General features: G+C 46.0%; 1 protein-coding gene across 2 annotated transcripts in view; it reads left to right on the forward strand.

Moving 5' to 3' along the window:
- Nucleotides 1-18,854, forward strand: part of STPG2 (sperm tail PG-rich repeat containing 2) — a 1,290,079-nt gene that overhangs the window by 442,398 nt on the left and 828,827 nt on the right. For both annotated transcript variants that reach the window (XM_029597484.1, XM_029597489.1), the window contains exons 9-10: nt 9,506-9,665; nt 11,094-11,257. In XM_029597484.1, the coding sequence (XP_029453344.1) occupies nt 9,506-9,665; nt 11,094-11,257 (324 nt within the window). The remainder of the gene's footprint in view (nt 1-9,505; nt 9,666-11,093; nt 11,258-18,854) is intronic.

The raw sequence follows: 18,854 nt of genomic DNA on the forward strand, positions 1-18,854 counted from the left end.
TGGGATACATAGTCTCCAGTCAGGGATTCCGTATGGATCCGCAAAAGCTAAGTGCCATTCGGGACTGGCCACAGCCGTCCGGGCTCAAGGCACTCCAAAGGTTCCTGGGTTTCGCAAACTATTACCGGTCTTTTATTCCCCACTATGCATCCGTTGTGGCGCCGATGACAGCCCTGACACGAAAAGGAGCAGACCCCAAAAAGTGGCCCCCAGCAGCGGAGGCCGCCTTCCGTCGCCTCAAGGAGGCATTCATGCAGCAACCCTGCCTTCGACATCCCGACCCGCATCGACCATTCTTTGTTCAAGTGGACGCATCTTCAGAGGGAGTAGGGGCCGTCCTGAGTCAGGCTTCTGAGGGCCACAAGCTACGTCGTGTGCCTTCCTCTCCCGCCAGTTCACGCCAGCGGAGCGGAACTATGCCATTGGTGACAAGGAGCTCTTGGCCATCAAAGAGGCCTTAGAAGAGTTGCGACCATGGCTGGAGGGGGCACAGCACCAGTTCATGGTCTTTACAGACCACAAAAATTTAGAGTACTTACACCGGGCACAACGACTCAATCCCCGACCACCCCGGTGGGCCCTGTTCTTTACCCGATTTGACTTCATTCTTCGATACAGACCGGCTGAGAAGAATACCAAGGCTGACACCCTATCACGGGTATTTGATTCCATGGAGGCTTCTGAGGAACTACGGTACTTCATTGAGCCATCCCGGATCCACTTGGCAGCTACCACCACCATCCCACCAGGAAAAACCCTAGTTCCACCACACTTGCGGAAACAAGTGCTGGCGTGGGCCCACGATTCCCGCTGTTCAGGCCACCCAGGGCAATCTCACACCTTGCAGCACCTGCGCCGGTACTACTGGTGGCCCAAGGTGAATAAGGATGTCCAGGCATACGTGGAGTCCTGCCAGACCTGTGCTCACCACAAGAGGATCTCCGGTTCAGCCCCAGGCTTACTTCAACCATTGCCTGCCCCTGCGTAACCATGGACCCATGTGGCAACTGACTTTGTGGTGGATCTGCCACCCTCCAATGGCAGCACCGTAATATGGGTGGTTGTCGACCGTTTTAGCAAGATAGCGCATTTTGTGCCTTTGCCAGGATTGCCATCTGCACCACAGCTGGCTCAGCTATTCGTCCAGCACATCTTCCGGCTTCATGGCCTGCCTAAAGGCATCCTGTCCGATCGAGGGCCTCAATTTACCGCTAAGGTCTGGAAGGCCCTTTGCCAGAAGTTCGACGTCACCCTAGATTACACATCCGCTTATCATCCACAATCCAACGGTCTCGCAGAGAGGATAAAAGAGACCTTAAAGCAATTTCTTCATCTGTATGTTAATGAAAAACAAGACGACTGGGCCAGCTTGCTACCCTGGGCCGAATTTGCACTGAATTCCCATATCTCAGCAGCTACGGGGTCCTCCCCGTTTCAGATAGTGTATGGGAAGCAGCCATGCCCGCCACTGCCTGTTCCCATCATGGTTGCATCTCCGACAGCTCAACTCTCCGCCGATAAGTTGCATCGCCTGTGGATATCCACGCAACGCGCCCTGATCAGGGCTGGTCAGGCAGCTAAGAGATACGCAGACCAGCACAGAAGGCCGTACCCGCCTCTCAAGCTGGGCCAAAAGGTTTGGTTGAGCATGCAGTTTATCCGGTTGAAGCTGCCATCATCGTGACTGGCCCCGCAGTTCATCGGACCGTTTTCCATCATCCAGCAAGTGGGTGCTGTCTCGTATCAACTTTGTCTCCCTCCGTCTCTCAAGATCCACAACACGTTCCACGTCTCCCTACTGAAGCCTCTGGTTTTGTCATGGCCTTCCAGCACGCCTCCGACCCCGCAACCTGTGACCTCGGAAGATGACCTCACCTATCAAGTCTGAGAGGTTCTAGATGTGAGGAAGCACAGGAGGAAATGGGAATACCTGATAGCGTGGGAAGGCTTCGGTCCCGAGGAGAACTCCTGGGAACCACTGGCTAATATCCTGGACCGGAATTTGCTGGAGCAGTTCCACAAGGACCATCCAGCTAAACCCAGGCCTCCGGGGAGACTCCCTAAAGAGGGGGGTACTGTTGTGTCCCGCGACCATGGCCCTCCACGACCGTGGCCCCCTACCTGATTTGCGGCGCTCTCTTGCCGCGGGAGCCCCGGGGAAGGGCTTCGATTCGGGCCACCGCGCCTGCACGGCCTCCGATCCTGCTCGCTGCAGGGGAAGCCATCCTGCTTCCCCCCTCGCAGCGTCTAGCGGCGTCTCCCCTCCGCAGGGGAGATTCAAGATGGCCGCGCCTCATCCACTGATTTAAAGGGACCTAATCCCTTTAAATGGCTTCACCTGTTCTCTATCAGGCAGAGCAGAGGAAGTATAAAAGGCAGCTTCCTCTGCTCATCCAGTGACTTGGCAACATCCACTAGCGCTGTCTAGTCTGCTTGCTTCGGTGAGTCTTTAAGCCTTGGATCTTGTTCCTGTTCCATCTTGACATTCCCGGTTCCTGACTTCGGATTGGCTTACGGTGATCCTCTGGTTCCTGACTTCGGATTGGCAAGTGGTGATTCTCTGGCGTACGACTTCGGACTGGTGAGCGACGACCCTCTGGCACCCGACCTAGGACTCCTTCAAGACTACCGTCTCCAAGGGCCCACCTAAGTCCCAGTGGCCCGGGTCCCTATGGGCTTCTCCCGGGGGGACCATGGGCTTCCAGGGTGAAGCTCCAGTCAGCCCTTGCACCGTCACCTCTCCTCTCAAAGGTCCACCTAAGTCCCAGCGGTCTGGGTCCCTACGGGCTCCTCCTGGGGGGCCACAGACTTCCAGTGGTGAAGATTGCGTCTCATCCAGTCTCTTCATCGCCTTTGCGCTCGCCTCCGTCTCCAGTGCCAAGGGCAGCTGGTCCTGTCTCCTGCTCTGCCTCGCCACCCGATGAGAGAACCTACGGACCCTCCGAAAGGAATACCATCCTCACGTTGGCCAAGGGTTCACAAGCCTGAGCATAACAAGATGCAGATGGACAATGTCTTCAAAGTAAGGTGAAAGCTCATCAAGTCAGAGCTACCACAGTTTCTTTATCTTCCATGGAAATGAAGCAAAAATAGGTTTTGCCATCTGGACTTCTATCCATCATTTATTACTCATTACTGCATAGAAAATCCTTCATATTAAGACAGTTAGTTTTGGTCAAGCAGGTCTCAAGAACTTATTTAATTCCTTCAACTCTCCTTCCATCCTCTAATGCAATATAAGTTGAATGCTCCATTAATATAGGAACTTGAAAAATACTCATATGCAAATCTCAGCTTGGGAGACCCCACTTGATAATCTGATTATTGTCTAATTGTTCATGGAGAAAGCAAAATTGCTTACCTGTAACAGGTGTTCTCTGTAGACAAGAAAAATCGGCCATACAGTCCCACCCTCTTCCCCTTAGAGCTGAATGTTAGCTTACCATAGAGACTGAGGAGATTCAAGTAGTGCTGTTAGGTCTGCAGATACTCAGATAAATTTTCTTGGTTCTTTTGAACTCAGAGAAAGCTTTTCCATCTCGGCACTATCAGATGACATCACCCACTTGTGAGGATGATTTTCTCCTGTTGTCTTCGAATACCTGTTACAGGTAAGCAACTTTACATTACGCACAGAAATGCTTTTAAGAATTACCCTCCCTAGGGGTTAGCATAGGCATTTATTATAATGTAGCTATATTATAACACATTCAGGTATAGATAAGGTAGCAGTTTTGTGGCTTGGAAGACAAAAGACGAAAATTATTAAAATGTTGGTGTGTTTTTTTGGCTGATTCATTGTAAAGAAATGATCTGAATTCAAGTAATTAAAGGAAGGTTGAGTTTCAGGAAGTTAAGTCTTGTTTTAAGCAACAAACTCTATCTAGAAATTACCCATTAGATGAATATTTTAAAATGGTTTATGTTCACATTTGAATGGTAAGATCAGTTGCTAGGACAAATTATAATTTTACAAAATAGTGAAAATCTATGGTACACATCCAGAGAGCGATTCCAACTTCGCTAGGAGAGCGATTCCAACTAGAGAGGATTTTATGTGCCCTTGGGCCTCGGCACGATCCCAGATGAATCCAAGATAGCACCGAGGGTTGGTGAGGCATGTCCCCGCATGGGCGAAGACAAAGTCTAACCCTCTGCCGGACCTGCATGCTTCTGGAAGCCAACAACATTATGTTGGTAGTGAACAGTCTGACCGTTTCCAGCCCTTTCGGACTGCTGCTAGGTATCGGCAAGAAGCAGCAGGCCGGACTGAGGATGAGGGCAGGCAGAGGCCTTGTGACACAGAAGACTCGAGATGAGACGAGAAGACTCTGGATGTGTACCAGGAACTTGGAAGACTCTAGACGAGACAGGAAACTTGGAAGAGTCTTGGACGAGACGAGAAGCTGGGAAGGTTCGGACATTGGCACTGTCTCTCAGGGCGCCCTACACAGCCCACCGACACGGGCGGACCCAATGGGCTAGTCGCAGACCACCCTGTCCCACTGCATGCCCTACACAACCTGAAGAGGCTGGTCATGGACCACGCGCAGAGCGGAACAAGCGCAGGAAGGGAATCCAGCTGAGACAAAACGCCAATGACGAAGCAAGGTGTCATCCGGAGAACCACAGGAGCTGGAGGGTCAAGAGGACTCGGAAACACAGGAAGAGGATCCAGCTGAGGCGAGACTCCAATGACGAAGCAAGGTGTCATCTGGAGAACCACAGGAGCTGGAGGGTCAAGAGGACTTGGAAACACAGGAAGAGGATCCAGCTGAGACGAGACTCCAATGTCGAAGCAAGGTGTCATCCGGAGAATCATAGGAGCTTGAGGGTCAGGAGGACTCGGAAGAAGCGAAGGAGGGTGGAACCTCGGAAACATCAGGAAGTGGAACATCAGGAAGCCTGGAACATCAGGAAGTGAAACATCAGGAAGCCTGGGCTAGGAACCTCAATACATGAAGACATAGAACATCAGGAAGCCACGGACACAGGAAGCAGATGAGACATGGAGCTCCAACGAAGAACGAAGACCTGATGGAGCGCTAGAAGATGAGACTTCCAGGAGCAAGTAACTCCAATGCGAGGCAAGGCAGAAGTGTTGGAGAAGCCCTTTTATAGGGCTGAGACAGGAAACAGTCATCAGATGGGGCCCAGGGCATATCCGGCCGTGGGCCCTTTAAATCTAGTGAAGAGATGCGGCCCGCGCCTTAGGAACAGGAAGCAGGAAGTTGTGCAGGACCATGCTGCTGCTAACGCCAAAGAGCAGGATGGGGCCGAGGAACAGGCCCCCCATTGTCAGCAACTCTCAAGCCGCAGAGGGCAGACTGAGGAGCGGCTCCAGCCACAAGAAAGACCAGGGACTACGGTTTCCAGGCTGTGGGACAGGCAGAGAGAAGGTAAGAGGCTGCCCATGAAGGCAGAATCACAAGAATATAACAACAGTAATAGAACAACATGAGTCCTTTGGGCTCTGTGATAATTCAGTTCCTATGCAGTGTTTCATATTGAATGTATACTTCGTGTATATGTATCTCTCTGCATGTATGTATATGTATGTATCTATTTATTTAAATACATTTAAAATCATTTATATCCTGCTCTCTCCAAAGTTTGGGGTGGGGTACATAGGAACATACACAGTATGTATATAGTGTATATATTTAAGTTTTTAAGGTAATAAATGGAATTGATGGAATTACTATAATATCTTTAAATTTTGACACATTTCAGTCAGGAATAATCACGCCAGAATGTTTTAATATTTATCTGACCCCGTTGGGGCAGCTAATTCGGTCATTCAAATTTGTTCCATTTTAATATGCAGATGATATTCAAATCTTTATAGGTTTGGGGCCAAATTTTGAATTTGTTTTAAAAATATTGGAGATTGCTTGACAACTTTTGTTAAGTGGCTGAACTGCAGTGGTTTAATTTTAAATTTGAGTAAGATCAAACTTTTACAGATTAGTGGTGGTCCAGAAAAATTCTATTTAAAGATTGAAGAGACAGTAGTTCCAGCCAATGAAAAGATTAAAACATTAGGGATGTTTTGGAGTCTTGAAAATCATATTTCTGGGGTGGTGCATATGGCATATTTGCGGTTGAGAATGGTTCATCAATTGAAAATTTTTGAACATTCGAGCATTGAAATTAGTGGTTTATGCTTTAGTGATGGCTATGGTTGAGTACTGTAGTGCGATCTATCATGGTTTACTAGGTTCGTTAATATGGAGCCTGCATGTTGTTCAAAATACAGTGGCAAGATTAGTGTTGGGGCACCCGAGGTGGGACCATGCAGCATCACTTTAAAAAATAAAACTGCATTAGCTCCCCATTAGATCCAGCTGTAAATTTAAGGTATTATTGCTGGCCTTTAAAATTTTAAGGGGAAAGGCACTTGCATATGAAAAACCAACTGTCCTGGAAAAAAACAAGTAGGTTATAGAACTGCAACATCATTTTTAAGTACAGTTACCATATTTTAAGGAATTCCGGCATGTTAGATTACAGAACAGTTTAACATGCAATCTTTCAAAAATGCCACTTAGATAATTTAGAAGACCTCATATAATGGCACTGAGACTGTACCATACATTTCAGTGTCTTAATCCTAGAGGGTCATGCTGACTGTAATGTAACCATCAGTCTATGAAAGTCTCACTTCACAAATTGGTAATGTTTTTAAAGTCATTTTTTTGTTGCAAGTACAATATATTGAAAAGAGGTATTCTTATATTAAATCCAGAAGGATTGTTGGGTTGCTTGCATATTTTCTTAAGTTCATGCAAAGCTTATAGAGCACCTAAGCAGTAAGATAATTGCTAACAGTAACGATGAGTGCAGACGAATGTCTAAAATCCGGCCAAACGTTCCTCTAATTTCTGGCCAACCCTTTTCTTCAGGGGTTAATAGGTCTGCTGCATATCTGTAGGCATCTACCATCTGTCGCTTTCATGAGACAATCCCTGCTGATGATATCTTACCCGGTCATTGTGGTCTTTTATCAAAGCCAGTGAGGTCTTCTAAATTATCGGAAGTGCCATTTTAGAAACATTGCATGTTCATCTGATTATAGAGTGGAATCTTGGTTGTACAGTAATATATTTTTTTCACTCTTTGGGTTTATATTTAATTTGTAAGATTACAGAACAGAATGTTTTCCACCAGAGCACCAAATTTATGGAATGACCTACCCTTGCAGATTAGGGAGAGACAAGATCTGCTGAAATTTTTAAAGAAATTAAAGATGGGACTTAAGGAAAACTGGAAGTCCAATCTGTATTGCTGACTGATAATCATGTGTTTTCTGAATTGATTGATGTTTTATTGTACTGTGTTTTATTGCTATATACCACTTTGGAGATTTAATTTAAATCAGGAAAGACTAGAAATGTTATTAAGTAAATAAATAAGTTACTTTTGCTAATAAGGTTCACTAGCATTTTATGTTACACTAGCGGTGGCCCGCCAAGCGTTGCAATGGCAGAGTCAGGTTCTTTTCCCCCCCCCCCCCCTTCCCCTTGCTCATATACCTCAGTCACACATCGTCCTCCCCCTTGGTCACTAACCCCCCCCCCCCCCCACTTCACTCCCCTGTCCCCACTCCAACTCTCACACCTCACACTCACCTCTCCCCTCTGTGTCGCAGTGGCCCGCCACGCGATGCAGTGGCAGAGTCGGGTTTTTCCCCCCTCCCCCTTCCCCTTGCTCATATATCTCAGTCACACATCGTCCTCCCCCTTGGTCACTCACCCCCCCTTTCCTCCCCTGTCCCCACTCCAACTCTCTCCCCTCACACTCACCCCTCCCCCTTTGGTCACTAACCCCTACTTCACTCCCCTGTCCCCACTCCAACTCTCACCCCTCACACTCACCTCTCCCCTCTGTGTCTCTCCCCTGACACTCACCGCCCCCTTCATTTTCCCTCCCCTCACTGTCACCTCTCCCTGCCTACTCCCTACCCTTTCGTCAGTGACAGCACACCCTCTCTGAATCTCCTTCCCTGACTCAGATCCCCTCCCGCTCGCAATGCCCTCCCAGCTGATTCCCCCCCCCCCCCGTCCCTCTCCCTCTTGTGCGGTTCTGGGCGGCCCGCTCCCGAAGACGCGAGGTCAGCGAGGATCCCTCCCTGTTGTGCACGTGAGCCGTACCAGATCACCGCCGCAGCTCCTCCCAGGTGTCGAAGTTCGGCAGGCCAACACCACCACGCCCGATATTTCCGCTGGTTCGCCGCTGCTGCTCCTCCCAGCGCCATGATGGTCCTGCTGTGCCCGACGTGTGCTCCCGCCCGCGCATGCGCAGTACAGCAGCTTCATTTCCCAAGGTAGATAGCATATGTTGCATGTCTGTCCAACAGAAGTCGCTGTTTTCCCCACACACATGTAAAAACATATTTTTCTCTGTAACCGTGTGACATCTATGTAATCTAGATAGAGAAGAACCTTGCCGAAAGTGAAAGCAAGGTTGTGTCCAAATTTGAAAGCAATTGGTGCAGTAGTTTCTGAGATTATCGATTACATCCAAACTATTTTACATTTTTATTTATATAGATTATAAGGAAAGTCATCTTGCCTTTTATTTTAAATGCTCTCTAAAAAAAATCGTAAGAAACTTATTGGAAATGATTATATCTATGCAATAAATTGCAAGCAAAAATGTGCAGACAAAGTGGATGCATGTTTTATGAATGCGCGCACAATCACCTCTCCTGGGCGCTCAATGCAATAGGCAAATGAGCCGCTGTACTAAAAGACGCACTAGGGATAAATGTGCATCCCTAGCACATCGATGGCATCAATTAATGAGCATCAGTTTTCCTAACCCGCTCACAGCCACGGGTTAGGAAAACAGACATTCAATTAATGGGTGTCTGTTTTCCTAACATGACCGCCAGCAAATTTTTTTTGTTTTCATGCTCCTTCCTGTGGTTCGACCTGCTTAGTATGGGGACGATACTAAGTAGGAGGAAGCAAAGAAAAGCAGCATTTGGGGCTTTTTTTGTGGCTTTATGGGGCATTTTTCAGATGGCTTGGTGCGCGTAAAGACTTAACACCAGGCCTGGGGCTGGCATTAATTTTTCCATGTTAAAATGTGCACATTGGGTGCACAGTGATTTTTTGCATTGAGGTAATAGCTAATAGTCTCATCTATATGCATTTACATGCATGTAATGAGCACAATTAGCTACACACTGGTTTGGACATGCGTTTTGGACATGCTAATCCCCTTATTGCATTGGGTTTTAGCCTAGCTCATCCAAAACACACATCTAAACACTCACTAACCTGTGCGCTAGGCTCAATGCACAATATTGAATCAGGCTGTATGTGTGCAGTGAATACTCAGATATATAATATACATTTTTGCAATTACTTATGAAAGTCCCTTTGATTTAGCTGCTTATTTACCTGAAGTAGAATAATATATATTGTGGACATTGTTAGGATAACTTATTGTATATTACAACCTATGATCAGCATATTTTCCCCCTGTGATTAATTAGAGATTTCAGCGTCTGACATCAAACACACCAGCTCCTGGTACATATAATGAACGTCGTACAGATTTTCAGCGCTCATGGAATACTACAGGAAGGAAGCAAAAATCATTTGGGCAGACTGCTGTTCGATTTGTTCCAGAATCCAGACAACCAAAAACTCCAGGTTTGCAATGCCACTGTTTTTCAGTGTACATTATTAATTAATAGCCATAATAACATACTAAAAACTGTAATATTTACTTTTCTGATGCAATGAAAAAATATATTTGGAATCAGGATAAAATATGAATGCCTAGGAATGTGGTTTTTTATGATGATTTGGCGAGTTGCCATACAAAGAAAAGAACTATCCTTTTTCATTCCGTAATCTAGTCCTGATGTCCCTGATGTTCAGTGATCCAGCCTTGATGTCCTGTACCTCTGGTTCCTTGTCGCCACCTTTCCTGGCGTGTCATGTCGTGGTCCGCGACCAGCTCCATGGGCGAGCTGTGTCGGGCGCCTCGTGGCACAAGGCCTGCCTTCTCGCCTGCAAGACCAGCCTCTGGAGGGTCATCCTTGCCTGAAGTCAAGTCCTGTCTTGGTCCTGTGTCCTGAATCCTTGCCTGAAGCCAAGTCCTGTCTTGGTCCTGTGTCCTGAATCTTGTTCTGGCCCTCGGATTCCCTTGTGTCTGCTCCGTCCATGTGTTAGACGCTGCTGGAACCTGCACCGCTTCAGCGTGGTCCGTGACCAGCCACAGGCGGCTGTGTAGGGCGCGCCCCAGTGCAGGCCTCTACAGTATCTGGGATATGTTCTTCGCACTTGCTTCATTTCTCATTCTGGAACCTGCCCTGCTTCAGGTGTGGTCCGCAACCAGTCCCATGGGTGGGCTGTGTAGGGTGCGCTGCATCGCAGCCTCAACCTAGTACTTGACTTTGATCCTGAACCTTGTTCCTGAATCCTCGTCTTCAGTACCTCATTCCTGAGTTTCATCCAAGTCTCCACGTCTTCGCCTGAGTCTTCAGTCCAAGTGTCCAAGTGTCTTTCCCTGAGTCTTTGTCCAAGTATCCACGTCTTCGTCTGAGTCTTCGTACAAGTATCCATGTCTTCGACTGAGCCGTCCATGTTCCAAGGCCTTCATCTGCCCCTGGCCTCCGTGCAGCCTGCCGCTTATTTCTTGATAAATTTAATGCACATTGTGGTCAAATAGTGCATGTTGCAGTATCTTAAAAAATGTCCATAACCACGCCCCTTTTTTTTATCATGTGCACTATTCATTTGAAATTTATAGCAAAATGATGAATCTAGATCTAAGCTAGCAGGTTATGTTTTGAATATCTACCCCTGTTATTTCTTTCCCCTCCTTTTCTAGAGATGTTATGCTGCTTTCTGGCACTGAAAAAAATCAATTTTGGTTTTACTGCAGAAGTTACACTGTCTTGTGTGTTGTCAGAATCCCCAGTTCATATAAAATAATTTTTCTGTCTGGTTATCTCCAAAAGATTGAATCAAAGCCTTAGAGACCACCAGGCAATAAAATATAAATAGATATAAAATTGTCAACATTTTGTGGTTTGGATAGAATAACAAAATATCCTTGTTTTTTTCACATAGGTCCAGGATCATACAATATCTTAAACTACTGTGTTGCAGAAGAAAGCTTAAAGAAAGCTGATCAGGGGAACAAATGCAAAGGAGCCTTTGGATCTTCAACCGTTCGAGATTTTCCAGTTTCTAAAGGAGAAACAGCTGGGACACCTGGTCCTAGTCATTATCAGGTAAGTTGAAATTGAAACCTTTTGTAGAAGTTAGGACTGATTTTTTAAGCTTCTTGACATCTATTAATTTGTTATAGACAACTTTAGGCATCCAAAATGTAAGCATGATATGGCCAAGTTCTGGTGCCAGGACGGAACTAGAGCAAGATCAGGTCAGCGCCATTTGAAAAATGATGCTGACTGGGCCCAGGGATAAGGGAGCATCCAGGCCTCAACACTGGAGCCTGTTTGCACTTTTGAGGTTAGGGTTGCGAGAGGCTGGTTTGGGGAGATTCAGAAGGGTGGAGATTTTAAGACTTGGGAGATTGAGGGTAAAGGGGGAGGTTTGGGGAGGGGGACTCTACCCCAAGAAATCTGTTTTTACCATTGGGAGGGATTGGGGAAGGGGAGAACATGCTGGGGCATTATAGATTTGAAAGAGGTTTGGGGGTTGACACATTTTGTTGATTTATAACAAGGTTGAGTGGGGGTGTGGGGGGGGGGTGTTGTTGCCACACGACCAAGGCATTTCATTTTTTTTAAACTTGGTATGTCTGGCTACCTTGAATAGTGGCACCTGTGTGATCAGGGGGTCAGCTTTTTAACTTTTTTTTTTTTGCTTGGTCCTTTAAATCTAACATGGGAGCCTCTAGACCCGTGTTATGGTCCTGAGGTTCCCATGTTAGATTAACATTTTCTCAATAGGTGTTGTTAATGTGGCTGACAACGTCTTAGTTGGTCACAATAAGTTATTATGAGATTTCCTATTAATAAGCTGCTTTGCATAGATTTGCGAAATTCATGCATGCAAATCACATTCAAAGTAGCTCATTGTAATAGGGGAGTGAATCTAGGCAGAGCTATGTAAAATATTGTGTTTCGTGTTTGTACACAGATCAGTCCAGACTCCTGGGTTTTGCATCCTTGCCAGCAGATGGAGACAGAGAAGTTGTACTGAAACTGTACATAACCTAATATGCCACCTGCAGTCCCTTAGTATTTCTTTGTTTGCAGCAGATGGTAGATGGTGTAAAACCTGTAAACTGGAGAGAGATGGGAAAAAAAAAGATTAAAAGACAAGAAAATGTCTGGGTCCTCCGATGGAGTTGTGAGATCCTGTTGGGGCCATCCCTCCTGGTTTGAGGTGGACGAGCAAGAGATTGGTGAGTCTTCTGCTAGCTCGGTCTAGAGGTTTTTGGGGGTGGACATCTGGTGGTCCAGATCCTCCATCCTGCACAAGACAGTGGTGGTACCTGCTGGCCTTTCTACACTGCAAGCCCAGTCGTGGGCTTGCAGTTTGTGCCTGGCTGGGTTGCTATAGTTTGGCAAAAAAAGTGTAGCTGGATATAGCCAGTGGTCTAACTCTCTTCTTATCTGCCATGCAACTTATGCTCCTGGAATGGGAACCTCTGCACCAAAGGTAAGTATTGGCTTATATGTATCTTTATTTGTTCTCAGAGTAAAAAAAAAAAAAGAGGGAACAAGAAACTAGTTAGAGGAATCTGTGCAACACTGGGGTTCGAGGTGGGGGAGGGGAGCTACCTTAGCAGTTCGGGAGCTCAGTCTTGGGGTTTTTCAACAGCTTCTCTGCCTGCAGAGGAGACTGGGTGTTGGCTCTTTGGTACCAAAGGACTATTCCTGTGCTTGCTGTTGAGGAACTGATGGTGCCGCGGATGCGATGTGGAACAGAGTGAACGTGTGGCAAAAGCATCATGGCATTCGGTGGTCTGCATTGAGCATTGTGGTGCCAGTAGGAGAAGCATCAGGGCTGTCCATGGCTGGCAATTGGGGCAGGTGCTGGTTAGGTGGCACGGACAGGGCTTCAGAGACCATACCGAGAGAGAGAGAAAGAGAGAATTGAAAAGCAGGAGCATAGGGATTCCTTCCTTCATGTGGATGTGGGAGAGTGTTCAGTTTCTCATGCTCCTGTTTGGGTTAAGCAGGCACCACAGACGTTCATCAAGATAATGGGGTCCTGGCCATAGCGCAATGAAAAGAAGGCCTTTTAGTCTATCCTTATATGGAAGCTTGGCTAATTCAGATGATGTCAAAGGTGCTAGATCAGCAGGCTGTTCCTCTCATCATGCAGGGGTTATGGACCCTGGATTGTGAGGAAAATCTGGCATGAGCAACTAAGGTCTGGCCCAGTCGCTAGTGTACCTAGCAGCCCACTTCGATACCAGGTTAGTCGACGTGTTTCTCAAAAATCAGAAGACCTCTGTCAGCAGCTGGTTCAGAAAATACTGATGTAGTTGATGTCTTTGGGCTGCGTGGTGAATCGAGTAAAGAGCCATCTTGTTTCCTCTCAGTCACAGGAATTTCTGGGAGCACGGTTAGACAAGGAAGGGTGAGTATTTCTCATGGAAGTGAGGTTGCTCAAGTGGCAAGGACAAGTTCGACACCTGTTACATTTTTTGATACCCAAGGTCTGGGACTACTTACAGGTCCTAGGTTTGATGACATCGACATTGGAGCTAGTGCTTGGGCATTCGTGCATATGCGGCCTCTTCAGAGGGCTCTTGTCTCCCGCTGGAATACATTATCAGAGGAGTTCTATCTCCCCCTTCCTCTCAAGGGGGAAGGCAGTGATAGTCTTTCGTGGTGGCTTATTTGGGCCCATACTGGAGCATGGTGTGAAATTGGAAGTTCCAGATTGGGTGATACTCTTCACAGATGGCAGCTTTTCTGGTTGAGGAGCAGTGTGTCAGAATCAGTCACCTCAGGCCCATTGGTCAAAGTAGGAGGCTTCCTGGTCTATCAATCGGTTATAGACGAGAACAGTGCATGATGCTTTGCTTGCCTTTCTGCTTCGGTTACATAGCCATCCCATGTGGTTCCTTTTGGACAATAGAAGGATAGTGGCCTATCTTAACAGGCAGGGAGTAAACAAGAATCAGACAACGGCTCAAGAGGCCCAGGAGTTGTTTCTTTTAGTGGAACAGTACTTGGAGAAGATAGTGTCTCAAATCACCGGGATGGCCATTTTTCAGGTGGTTTTTCACAGTCAAAGGAAATTAGACCCCCAGGTAATGGGAGCTGTCAGAGGTGGCAATATGTCTTATCCATAGAACATGGAGAAATCGTCATATGGACTTGACCAGAAAGCCACTCATCTCTTTTTTACAGCCATTGGAGAGGAGACAGGGCAGAAGGCATTGATGCTCTAGTTTTGCCATAGCCTTAAGATATTCTTTTGTATAGAGAAGTATCCAGGCAGCATGATTTGGTGGCTCTGGAGTAGCTGTGTGGTTCATGGTTCATGGATCTGGTCAGCAAGGTCATAGATGGACTGCTGGGGTCACTCCTGTTGAATCTTCTTCACCAGGGCTTAATATTTTCAGATCAGGCAGATCACTTCTGTTTCATACCCTGGCTTTTGAGAGGAGATGGCTGTGGTGGAAGGGATATTGCAAGGCAGTTTTTACCACTTTATGGAAGGCCAGGTGACCTTCCATTACTTTCTGTATGTGAAGATTTGAGAAGTCTTCAAGGCCTGCTGTACATTTAACGTACAGCCTGCTTTGGCTACGGTGTTGAATATTTTGGCTTTTCCACAGGAGGGTTTGGCAAACTGAGAGACAAGTTACCGGCCTTGGGCTGTCTCAGGAATTGGCCTTGGGCTGTCTTGGGAATTGGCCTTGGCTTTCTCTGGGATGAGGTGCAGGGATATCCTCTGTCTGCACATCCAGATGTTATACAATTTCTTTGGGGGGCTACGAATTTTAATTTTCCAGTGCAAAGGTTCTGTCCGTCTTGGAATCTTAATGTGATCCTTACAGGAATGTGTGTGGCTCCATTTGAACCATTAACAGGTGTAACTTTGAAGGACTTGACTTTCAAGGTAGTTTTTCTGGTGGTTGTTTGTTCAGTCAGGAGAATTTTGGTGTTCCAGGCTTTATCGTGCTGAGATCTCTCTTTTTTTTTTTTTGCAGATTTCGGATTTGGGGTGATGTTACGCACTGTGCCTTCCTTTCCACCAAAGGTGGTTTCAGCCTTCCATCTTAGCCAGACTGTGGAACTTCCACCCTTTCTGGATTTGTATACCTCCACGTCTCATGCGAGAGATTTAATCTCTTGGTTGTAAGGCGGGGTATCTGAAAATCAGTATTGATTTTTTGTAGATCCAATCACCTCTTTGTTCTGTGGGGTGGTCCAAAGAAGGTCTGTAAGGATTCTAAGCTTCCATTGCAAGGTGGCTTAAAGAGACGATGGAGTTGATTTATATACCTCAGGGTAGTTCTGTGCCTGATTTCGTGTTCAGATGACCTCTTGGGCTGAATCACAACTGATATCTCCACAGGTAATTTGCACAGCGGCTATTTGGAAATTGCAATACACTTTCCCAAGACATTATTTCTTGAATGTCGGGGCTCCGGCTTCCATGTGCTTTGGGTAGAGTATTCAGCGAGCGAGACTCTCAAGGTCCCACCTGGTTTAGGGGAGCTTAGGTACTTCCCAGGAGTCCGGACTGATCTGGGTATGAACAGGAAAGGAAAATTGGTTTTTACCTGCTACTTTTTCATGCCTATAGTTAGTCGAAAGCCCTAACCGTAGGAGAAGTCCACGCATACTGGTATGTAACATATAATGCAGAGTTGTTGGGGCTTTTCAAAGATGTTTACTTACATAGTTTTCTGAATTTCCATTAGGCTGCAGCTTCACCTTCACCTCCCACCACTCCCCTGCTCATTGGAGGAGTTTGCATTTAGGATTTTAGTGTTAAGGTCATCTTGGCTTGGGTACAGGTCAGTACTGAGGGACTACAGGTGGCACATTAGGTTATGTACAGTGTAAGAAACTTTCTCTGTTTCCATCTGCTGTCAGGGATACAAAACCCAGGAGTCTGAACTGATCTGTGGTACTACAGGACCAAAAATTAGAAGGTAATAAGCATTTTCCTATGTCGCACAATATTGCTGTGATAGGGCTATATTGTGCAATATACACTGTTTAAAGCATGTTAGAGCCCTACTGCTGCTTGATGTGCTCCCAGTAAGGTAGGGAGGAATTGAGTGAGTAGGCTAAGTTATCCAGATAACTCCAATATTCAAAGTTAGTTGGCTAACTTTGGCCTAGATGTACTAAGCCGTGATTTTCTTTTGTGGAAGGGTCCCCAGTATTGTGGGGAGGTGTAGCCATGATAGTGGCCCCTCCCCCAAGAAAATATCATGGCTATATTGCCACATTGTTTTGTCGTGAGGAAAAATAATGCAGCCTTGCCCTTTACCATGCGATGGCAGCCCCCAACTCATGGGGGCTTAAAGGGCCATCCAAACCCCCCAAAGAAACCCCCCCTTAAAGGGCCATCCAAATCCCCCAAAGAAAGCGTCAAAAATGGTAAAAAGCGTGTGGGCGCCAAACATGACCTTCTCTCCTCACCCTGGGGCTATCACTTGAGTGGCCCGACAGTGAAAGTATAAAAATTGTAGTAGCTGATCATGTGATAATGGTCCCCCAACCTGTCAACAGTGATAAAATAGACACCATAGTATGTACTCTCACCACTCTTTCAATATAACAAAGCCCAGGCAGGTTCCCCTCCCTGTACCTCCTCCCCCTCTGAATGAAAAAATACATTGTTGGAATATAATGCACCCCCTTTCCCCCAGACCCTCTAAGTCCAATTAAGACTGATTAGGTTCTGCTGAGGGGGTCACCATCCTGACCCTGTCCCGTGCACCCCATTACCTCCAAAAGAAACATTCTAGTGAATAGAAAGGCCCTGGGCATTCCCTAGCCCTGAGCTCAGTCAGCACAATGTTTCAAAATGACACTGACCTGACCTTGCCCCAGTCACATGACTGGGGCAAGGTCCAGGCACCGGACCATAGCCATGTGGCAGATTCCTGCATTAGGGTCTCGATGCTCCCGTGTTAGATTCACACTTTTCCTAGATCTGTAAGTAAAATAATGCAGCTGACAAATTTCTAAGCCAAATACCATCCTAGAAGCACAGTCCAGATGTATTCCACACATTAAGTTGATTTGCATGGATTTGCAAAATTCATGCATGAAAATTCATGTAAAGCAACTTAATGGAATAGGGAAGGGAATTTATTTATTTAATTTTATATATTTATAAGCTTTTATATACCGACAATCATGAAAAATCATATCGCATCGGTTTACATATAACTTAAAGTTGGAAGTACAATAAACAGGGAGATAATAACCTCTAGGCTCATATGCAAATTATCATGAATATCACGTGATTTCCACTGTTTAACTTTCATTATACTTTAATGTGGCTTTATGCATCTCCTGTAAGCTAGCTAAGTCTGGTGAGGCCAAAGAATTGTCCTAAAATTAGCCAGCTAACTTTAATATAGTCAGCACTGCACTATTGAATATACCTCAAAAATTAGCTGGATAGGTTTGTCAAACTAACTTTGCTATCCAGACAGTGACTGAAAATGGACTGCTATGTATTACCTTTAAGCACTGCCTCCACAGCTAAAATGGAGGACTGAGCAAGGGACCATTAGCATAGCAATGAACAGCATTTACCAATTGAGCCTCTGGCCTGGCCTATAAATATGATCATGAAAAATAAATCTTACACAGTTAACAAATGTTAGTGATACTTTTGTTTTTCAACTAATATTGACGACAGATACTCACATGTTGAGTCACTGAGTGAAAAGAGATTTTTCAAATTGCCTTGGTTTTGGCTGCAATATGACATCCAGCTCATATCTAGTCCTTTAATTGACTACAGTCACTATTTTATAATCATATCTATTGCACAGTAGAAATAAAATACAAAACTCTTTAAGCAAATGATGGCATTAGACAGTAGGATTATCATTGTCTAATTGTATATACTAACTGGCTGATGATTTTGGGATTTGAAGTTTTCTATTAAACTAGTGTCAATTGGGGGACACAAAGCTGGAGGAGTTTACTACTCTCCCCTACTTGCATTCTGGTTCCAGACTTTCTATCTAGCTGCTCGACAACTGTCGTTGGAGTGACATCAGCCAGTGCCAGGTCTTGCCTTTATAAGCTGAGCCCTGTATGGCAGATTGGGGGGACATGGAGCTGGAGGAGTCTACTGCTCTTCCCATGTGCTGATTCCAGTACTGGACTTTCCATCTAGCTGGACGATGACCGTCGGAGTGATTTTATCAGCCAGTGCCAGGTCTTGCCTTTATAAGCTGTGCCCTGTGGGGTACAGCCAGTGGTGAATGCCAGCTGCATGCCGAAAGGGCATGTTGCTGGGAAGAGGAATCTTCATCTGCCCTTCCTTTGATTTTTTTTTATTCTCCTCATGGGTAAAAAGAAGAAATGAATTGTTCTATCCTTGCCAACAAATTCTACAGTTCCTCCTTCATCAGCCCAGTTGGGGATGACTATGTTTGTCATTTACCCCAGGCATGCCATTGATGGGTATTGAATTTGAAGATTTGACTTTGACTCCAAGTGAATTATTTGTCTAACATAGCCCAGATAATTGGCTTCCTGCTGGTATAGGATGATTAGTGGAACTATTGGGAGAGGGTAGGGCACTGAAAAGTTGCCTGCTCTACTCCCATTGTTAGGGTTAGTTCTGTTGTTATTGTGGGCTCTGGAGGTAAGTATCAATTGGGATTTGATGTTTTCCATGAAGCTCAAGGTA

This window comes from Rhinatrema bivittatum, chromosome 1 (genome assembly GCF_901001135.1).
Source record: "Rhinatrema bivittatum chromosome 1, aRhiBiv1.1, whole genome shotgun sequence".
In the NCBI taxonomy this organism is placed as follows: Eukaryota; Metazoa; Chordata; class Amphibia; order Gymnophiona; family Rhinatrematidae; genus Rhinatrema; species Rhinatrema bivittatum.